Source organism: Ranitomeya variabilis, chromosome 2 (assembly GCF_051348905.1).
Source record: "Ranitomeya variabilis isolate aRanVar5 chromosome 2, aRanVar5.hap1, whole genome shotgun sequence".
Taxonomy (NCBI): Eukaryota; Metazoa; Chordata; class Amphibia; order Anura; family Dendrobatidae; genus Ranitomeya; species Ranitomeya variabilis.
Window position 1 is genome coordinate 242,355,401 of NC_135233.1, and position 9,407 is coordinate 242,364,807.

Here is a 9,407-nt window from a genome sequence, read left to right on the forward strand (position 1 = left end):
GCGACGCGACCAATCACAAACCGGATCGTAATTTTAAAATACTTAATGCCTAGAATTAGGCATTGAGGACCTGAAAATTACGTCACGGCTTGCTGTGATTGGTCGCGTCGCGGCCACATGGGCGGCACGCGACCAATCACAAGCCGTGACGTCACGGAAGGAAGTAAACGCGCGCATTTTAAGCAAAGAACGCTGCCGGTTCCCTCGGTGAGGTCCAGGCTGCGTCGGAGAGGTGAGTATAGCAATATTTTTTATTTTAATTCTTTCTTTTACACATTAATATGGATCCCAGGGCCTGAAGGAGAGTTTCCTCTCCTTCAGACCCTGGGAACCATCAGGGATACCGTCCGATACTTGAGTCCCATTGACTTGTATTGGTATCGGGTATCGGTATCGGATTAGATCCGATACTTTGCCGGTATCGGCCGATACTTTCCGATACCGATACTTTCAAGTATCGGACGGTATCGCTCAACACTAATGAATACACATTATCACATTACTGAGCTAGTAGCTGACCTCATTACCTGATTTGTGGAGCCATTTGTAGCATGCTGCAATTTTATTTTTCTCATGGCGAATCGGCATGGGAAAAAATCTTCCCTGTCTCCATAGTATAGTACTAGGCCCAATGTTATTTTATAAAACATGGGATAGCACTCGTCCGATGTATACAATTGTGTGAGCGAGCCCTTAATCAAGTATGGAATTTTTTAAAATATTTTAAAATTACCTGTAACTGGACCCCTATCGATCACTCAAAAGATTGCTCAGAAGTGCGCAGCTCAGGGGACCTAAGGTCCTTTCTGAGAACCTACACAGGGAAGAGTACAGTCCTTTTGAGCGATTCTTTGGGAACCTGGACGGCCACCCATCTGCATAGCAATTTAAGTGCCTTAAAAATATTTTTTTAAATGTACCAATGTTTAGTTACTCTTTAAGCTCCGTTTCAAACTCAACATAACTCTGTAAACACACTAGGCTTAGTTAGGGATTGAAATATTTTACAGGAAATTCTGGTTTTCAACTGTTATTAAGTAGTAGACACAAGACATTATGGTATCCGCGAGTCAAAGTAGCTTAGATGTTAGTTAACCTTCTCCCCATCCATCAACTATACCCACCTCTTTTACCGAACCCTTGCTCAAGTACCTGTTGCGGTGACCATTGCCAACTAAAAACTTTACACTGAAATTGGATTAAATGGCCACAGCAGCCTTTTATTAACATTTAATAAAACGATTTAACAATAAAGTCCAAAAGAGGGGGTGTGGTCCTCGAAGCCCCAAAACCTAATCTTAAGTATCCACAGCCCACCGTGGCCCCAGGTCAAGTCTTACCCCCAGCCGCTATGCACCAGCTCGGGGGCAGATGATAACCTACCTGTCCGAACCACTAAACAATTGACGGGTCCCTTGATTAACCCTTCCATAGGATTGAACAGACCCCGTCCAACCGAAATTCCTTAGGGGAGTCCAGGACCTCGTGAGATCCCCCCTACCAATCCACCATTTCCATTTCCACCAACTTCGAGGACCTCCCCACCATGCCACACTGCCATGACATGATATCAAAATTTACAAGCAAAGAGTAAACAACCACCCCAATGGTCTTTTGACATCTTGACCCCATATAAGCATGACATAAACACTGACTAAATTACAGGGAGGATGGGTGGGAGCTTCTTCTAGCCGGTGGGTACCTGACTGGTTGTCCCACCAATATGGCTGCCACTATTTATAAACCCGCCTTTTTTGAATCCCTCTGCCCCTCCCAAACGGTGATCTCATCACCCCAGCATTCCCATTAACCCTTTTATTTACTTTTAAAACTAATCGCACCTTAAAGGGAACCTGTCACCCCGTTTTTTCAAGATGAGATAAAAATAGCGTTAAATAGGGGCAGAGCTGTGCTTTACATTAGTGTATTTTTTGTGCCTTTATTCCCCACCTATGCTGCCGAAATACCTTTGTAAAGTCACCGTTTTGGGCTGTCACTCACGCTGGTCTGGTCATATGGGCGTGGTGACATCGCTGTTTCTCCCCCAGATCCTGCTTATCTTTCCGTTGGTGGCGTAGTGGTCTGCGCATGTCCAACAGGCGAATCCACTGCGCAGCTGAAGGAAAAGAGCGCGATCTGCGCTATTCACCTGATGATCGGTGGGGGCGGCCATCTTCCTGTGGCCGCGCGTGCGCAGATGGAGCGCTCTGCTGCCCGGGGCTTCAGGAAAATGGCCGCGGGATACCGCGCGTGCGCAGATGGAGATCGCGGTGGCCATTTTCCTGAAGCCGTGTTCGCATCTCGGCTTCAGGAAAATGGCCGCCGCGATCTCCATCTGCGCACGCGCAGCATCCTGCGGCCATTTTCCTGAAGCCCCGGGCAGCAGAGCGCTCCAGCTGCGCACGCGTGGCCACAGGAAGATGGCCGCCCCCACCGATCACCAGGGGAATAGCGCAGATCGCGCTCTTTTTCCTCACCTGTGCAGTGGATTCGGCACTTGGGCATGCGCAAACCACTACGCCACAACGGAAAAATAAGCAAGATCTGGGGGAAGAAACAGCCTGATTGACAGGCGAAAACGGCGACTTTGGTAACGTATTTCGGCAGCATAGGTGGGGAATCAGGGTCCACAAAATACACTATTGTAATGCACAGCTCAGGCCCTATTTAACAGTATTTTTATCTCATACGGAAAAAACGGGGTGACAGGTTCCCTTTAATATCCCATGTCTCCTTGTCATGCCGGCCTCCCCTTAAAGGGCCGGTGGCCCAGTATGGCCTCACTTGTACCTCATCTGCAATTGTGTATTGAGACTCTGCAGCCGTTTCCAAGGATGTATTATGGCAAATTGTGGTATGCTTTTTCATGGGGTCCAAATAAATTCACACAAAAGTCCAATTAGCAAAATAGCCCAGGGCACCAGCCACTTCCATAGGTTTTATTTTGAAGCAAAACATGATAGAACAGCAATGTTTCTACAGGCAAGCCATCCTCAATATCGAATTAATGAGATTTCTCATTTAGAAAAAAAACGCTAACGATGTCAAAAAGTTTGGAATTAACTCTTTATTTCTTAATTGAGTAGTAGGAGAATCCTTCATTTAGGACCTTCAAATATTAGCCAGAGCAGAGAATAACTAGAAAGTACATATTTTGTTCTAGAGGACACAGCATGTCATTGCATTCATGGAAAGTCAGTTAAAGGGGTTGTCCGGTCTAAATCAATAAGTTTTCAGTCACTGTGTGCGACTGCAGACTTATGAATCCCCCCCAGTGCGCGCACTATGCACTGTGAGGAGTCGACGATTTCTAAGTCGAGACCAGGGGTTATATCTGAGTTATACACACTTCCAGCCAGAGCCTGTCCAGTGGTCACGGCCTTGCTCCATACACTTGTATGGATCGAGGCCGTGCCTGTACTCACCCACACCCACTGGACGGCTGCTTCACTAGACTGGGCGCGGCCTCGCTCTACTCAAGTGTTTGAAGCAAGGCTGTGCCCGCTAGACAGCCCCTGACTTGAAGTATGTATAATGCATACATACAGGGGCGCCGCTATAATGAGGCAAGTTGAGCACTTCGCCTCAAGTGGCATCCAGTCCCTCAAAACAAGGGGCGGCAGCGCGGCGCCACCCCCTGCAGTCAGATGTGCTGGGTACTAGCCATGAGCATTAGGCTGTGTCACCAGCAGGAGGTGGCGCGGATGACGGGCACGGTGCTGCCTCCTCACACACTAACTCGTCCGGTTATTAGTCAAGGGATGGGGTGGGGAAGGGGTGAGCGGCCCCACCCAGGGAAGATGAGCTACTTGTGATTGAAGCACAGCCTGTGGGCGGGGACTGTGGCTGCTTGCCTGCTACAGATAGCTGCTTGGTTTCCTGGGTGGGCGGAGCTCAGGTGCTTGGTGTCTGCTCTGCTGTGGGGTGAGGCAGTGCTAAGGAAGTGATGGAGGCTCCAGGCAACAGGTCTTCTCATATTACAGGCTCCACTGCCCTGCAGCTGCTCAGCAATGCTCTGCACATGCCCCTGGATCCGGTGAGAGGAGCTGGTGTCCCCTGTTCTCTTGTGCCTCCCCCCGTTCTCTCGTGCCCTCCTCTGTTCTCCTATGCCCCCGGTATTATGCGCTTGTCACTGTCACTAGAATATAGCAGTGATGCCAGCAGGGTAAATCCCAAGTCATAAATTGCTTCCTTAATATGACAATGGTACCAGTCACCCCTGGCTGTCTGCTGTGTGCCCTCTTTGGTATACACCAGGTAAGCACAGGAGCCGCAGGCAGCAGGAGACTGTGTGACCATGAAGGTAAATAGAAGAGGATGTGTTATGTTTGTATTGTATCCTGCCTGGTATTAATGGGGTTATCGGAGATGGGGAAAATATACAGTATATACATACTAGTTTATTTAAAATAAATTCTATACAGAGAGATATTGCCCTCCTGTCACCCTCGGGAATTCAGCCACAGACCTCTCTGGTGGTCGACAGCAGCTCTGGAAGTGATGACTGCACCATCTGGATGTAAAAGAACAGATAAAACCTGTGATTAACTGCAGCGGTCAGGTGACTGTAAGGGTATGTGCACATGTATTTTTGAGGGCTGCGGATTTTTCCGCAGCTGATTTCCAAAATCCGCAGGTAAAAGGCACTGCGTTTTACCGCGGATTTACCGGGTTTTTTTTGCGTATTTTGGCAAGATTCCACCTGCGGTTTGACACCTGCAGATTCCTATTATGGAGCAGGTGTAAACCGCTGCGGAAACCGCACAAAGAATTGACATGCTGTGGAATGTAAACCGCAGCGTTTCCACGCGTTTTTTTCCCGCAGCATGTGCAGCGCCCCAGGGTCCTGGTCGTTGCAGTAATGTAATTTTCCTCTAGGGGGAGTGATGTTACGTTTGGAGGCAAAGAAGGACAACTGCATCCAGGTATCACAAATATGCAATACATTTCATACTCCAGGCCACCAGGGGGAGCCCTGCTCCTATTTACTAGGGCACTCCTCACACTTAGGTAAAACTGGTAGCCTGGAGAGGGAGTTAGTTAGTTGCTGGCTGAGCTTTGCTCAGGTAGTTGGTCCCTGACAGGGGTGGGATCCTGTCAGAGATCTAGGAAGAAGGACACGGAGCTGTGCCTGCCCTAAGTGCGGCAGCTTCTAGAAAGAGACACTGAAAGCAAACTGTATTGCAGAGAGGGTGAGAAGAAGTCATAGCAAAGGAGTGGATACCAGGAGGAGTTCTGCCCTACACAGGCTGCCTCCTTCTGAGGCGCAGGATCCCGGTAGCCGGAACACCGAGGGAGCAACGATCCTTTATGCCTTGCTCCAGAGACCGGCAGGACAGCTAATTTCACGTTACCTGTCCGCCCCTACACCCAGGAGGCAAGGTGGCACCCCTTAGAGGCTGGGGCATGATAGAGTCCCTGCAAAATGCCTCAAGCCACCGGTCATACGGGTTTCTCCTATCCATCTGGGGGACAGAGAGAGAGAGAGACATAACATCTACAACATCTGTGAGGACCTTATGAGAAGCTTAGCAGTAAGGGACTACAACACTATGGCGCTAGAGGAAGGCTACTGATTTCCACCTGCATAAGGGGACTTTGGACTTGCCTCCAAACCGGCCGGACTCTGCCTGCCCTGTGGTCTGGTGCTCTGGACTGTGGATGCTGAAGCCACCAGTAAAGGTAAAGAGACTGCAACCTTGTGACCTCTTTCTTCACTGTGCCTCTCACCATCCACCATCTACACATTGGGATGCCCTGGGGATACACTTCACTTGTGGGAAGGTATACCATCTAGCTGCAATAACATCACCCCAGCGGACCCTTTAAAGCAGCGTCGGTCACCCTGACCGAATACCACAGGTGGCGTCACGAACAATTTCCCTTTAAAGACCTTTCCCCCCGTTTTACACGGACGTCCCAGGGCCACGGACCGGGTCAGCCATCGTGACATCCCCCTGTGAACCGAAGGACCCGGTACCGAGTACCCCACTGCCCTGACGGGGCGATCCACATGTGCACAGCGGATTCTGTTTTCCATAGGTTTACATTGTACTGTAAACGCATGGAAAGCTGCTGCGGACCCACAGCGGCGGACCCACAGCGGCGGATCCACAACGTGTGCACATAGCCTTAGACGTTTCTCTGAAGGGGGGCCTGTGCCAGTCACCTAACAGTTGTGGGCTTTAATTTTCTCTTATTTTGCCAAATTTTCAAAAGAGTAAGGGATGGTCTTAAAAAATAAAATTAAAAACCCCGTATTACATTACTTAGTGATTCTCATTCGTTTCGGTGTTCCCCTCTGGTACCAAAAGTGATGTCGACCTGTGCATTATTTACATGACCGCTGCAGCCAATCACTGACCTCACAGTCATTTGCTGTACATAAAAGTACGACCACTGCAGCCTGTGATTAGTGGGGGTCAAATGGTGAAGGCCCCTGCAATCATTATTATTTATCGTACATCTGAATATAGATTTACAGTACGTAGCAATTAAAGGAGTGTTCAGGGCTGTAGACATATTTCTGCACTCTTTGTGACTTCAAACTACTGAATGCATGTAAAGAGTAAATGTAATGTAAATTGAATGTAAGTAAAGAGTAAACCAGATTTATTTATACTGATTTTACTATGGGGGGCGCGCCGTTTTGCAGTTCGCCTCAGCCAGCATAGAAGCTAGGTTCACCCCTGCATACATACCCTCCAGTTCCAGCTCCGAAACTGGCGAATCCCCACAGTGCACAGTGCGTACGCTGGGGGGAATAAGTCTGCAGTCACACAGAGTGATTGCAAACTTATTGATATGGACTGGACAACCCCTTTAATTTCACATAAAAAAACAAAGGTGTAATACATTCTTTTCCCTTCAGGGGGGCTGAGGGGTAATTGAACATTTGCTAAAAGGACATATTACAGCTAATTGCTATGGGTTTTTGGCAGAAATCACATTGTGATTAGTGATGAGTCAGTATACTCGTTGCTCTAGTTTTCCGAGCACGCTCGGGTGGTCTCCGAGTATTTGTTAGTGTTCGGAGATTTAATTTTTGTTGATTCAGCTGCTTGATTTACAGCTATTAGCCAGCCTAAGTACATGTGGGGGTTGCCTGGTTGCTAGGCAATCCCCACATGTAATCAAGCTGTCTAGTAGTTGCAAATCATCTATCTGCGGCAAGGAAAACAAAATCTCTGAGCAGTCATAAATACTTGGAGACCACCCGAGCGTGCTTGGGAAAACCCGAGCAACTAGTATATTCGCTCATCACTAATTGTGATTATTGTTGAAGAACCATCAGTGCAAAAAAAAGGTCCACATAAGGAAATATAATCTAGTTTTTAAAATATTTATATTAATTCTGTCTTTTTTCCTTCTTTTTCCTAAAGGTACTGATACAATGTACAAATATCCAAAGAAGATCTTATTATGTATATCGGTATTAGTGACAATCAGCTTTTTACTGGGTGTACGGAGGAGCAAAACATCGATCTCGCCTTCTGTGGAAAACAGTGCCAAGTGCCCATGTTGTGATACCAGTCTCAGCACAGATACAATTACAGCCCTGGAAGACAACAGGACGTTCATTATATCACCCTACTATGACAACAGAGATAACAAGTCCATGGTGCGGATCCTCAGCATTATCCACCATCAAGAGGTGAAGGAGCTTTACTGCTATTTCTGCTGCTCCAAAGACAAAAGTGTGAAGGTTTCCAGGGCGCTCATAGACATGCACAGTGATCGCTTTGGCTTTCCCTATGTCACAACAGACCTTTTATGTGAGGAGCCACCAGGCTGCCATCCTCAGTATTTGTCTGTCCACACAACTCCTTCAGAAGAAATGACACAACTACCTCTATTCCAAATCCAAAACCGAGATAAGAAACCATTTTCCGCCAATTTTACTGTCTGCATTTCCACCATGTTTGGTAATTACAGCAATGTCTTACAGTTCATTCAGACCATGGAGATGTACCTGATCCTGGGAGCACAACGGGTCATGATCTACTTTAATCATTGCAGCCCACAAATAAAAAAAGCTATGCAGTATTATATTGCAAGAGGAATCCTTGAGGTGGTAGATTGGCCAATCGAGCGTTATCTTAGGCCTGGCAAAGCATGGCACTATTCAGTCGATCCAAAAGATATAGGTTATTATGGTCAGCTGGCAACACTCAATGACTGTATTTATAGGAATATGTACAGGACGAGGTTTGTGCTACTTAATGATGTTGATGAGATCATTTTGCCATTCTCACACATGTCCTGGGACACCATGATGAAAAGCCTTCAACAACAAAAGCCGAATGTTGGAATTTTTCTTTTTGAAAATCACATTTTTCCTCAAACAGCGTCCATTAATGTAAGTTTCTCTAACATTTCATCATGGAAAGGCATCCCGGGACATAACATACTCCAGTATGTCCAACGGGAACCAGACAGACCAAATTATTTCAATGCTCGGAAAATGATTGCGGATCCCCGAAAGGTCATCCAAACGTCTGTTCACTCCATTTTAAAAGGTTATGGTGGCCATGTGGAAGTCTCACTGGAAACAGCCCTGGTTTACCACTGCAGAGGACCTCTTCAGAAGGACTTACCAAAGACCTCATTAATAGAAGACAAGACTATATGGAAACATAATGCCTCTCTTATAAGAAATGTTAATAAAGTTCTGAGTGAAATATTTCTCCAGTGATGAAATGAACCACACGTATTGGAAGCTACTAATGCCATTGGGCCTGAAAAATGAGTTTGTATGAAGCAAAGATGGAAGAAAAGCTTTATACTTTGATTAATTTGCAACAATTTTAATTAAAGTTTGTGGACTTTATATTTGTTGTCTGTTTTGATTACAGTTCTGTTGTTCTATACAATTTACTTTTGAGATTTTATGTTTTGTATAGAATGGAGCAAAATGTTTTGCAGGGCCATGGTCCACCAATCGCATCAATAGTTCGCAGTCGCAAGAGCACTGGTAGTAGGAGGTTCCAAGCACTCTGGTTCAGCAGCCACAGGCTACTGAGGGGGTCCTGCAAATCTTTTTGCTAAACTCCTTATTTTGTATTACTTAAGATAAATAAGATGATTGTCCCTTTCCAACAATTTCTTTTCAAAAGGCATAATCACTTGAAAGCTTTAACTGCTGAAACCCATGGAAATCACAAATGTTATATTATCTGGTGCCTATTTAAATACATAGGCTACCCTGTAATAAATGGTGATTCTTCAGGGCAAGAGACCCATTTGGCAGCAATTCTAGTGAATAGAGGAAAGTCCCAAGTGGGAATCAATAAAGGGCAATGTCTCTATAGTGGGATGCTGCGTGATACAATCTCACTAGTGCTCAAGTTACTATCTCATTTTTTTACGCTGTGTTTCTTGTATTAACCACAAGAAAATAAATGAGT

The 9,407-nt window shown here is 46.3% G+C and overlaps 1 protein-coding gene across 9 annotated transcripts in view; it reads left to right on the forward strand.

Annotated features, from left to right (window-relative positions):
- The window catches only part of LOC143805244 (uncharacterized), a 120,051-nt gene extending 111,221 nt beyond the window's left edge, over positions 1–8,830 (forward strand). For all 9 annotated transcript variants that reach the window (XM_077284309.1, XM_077284311.1, XM_077284312.1 and 6 more), the window contains one exon: positions 7,383–8,830. In XM_077284309.1, coding sequence (XP_077140424.1) covers positions 7,394–8,695 — 1,302 coding nt within the window. In that variant the 5' untranslated portion in view covers positions 7,383–7,393 and the 3' untranslated portion in view covers positions 8,696–8,830. The remainder of the gene's footprint in view (positions 1–7,382) is intronic.
- Positions 8,831–9,407: the final 577 nt, after the last annotated feature.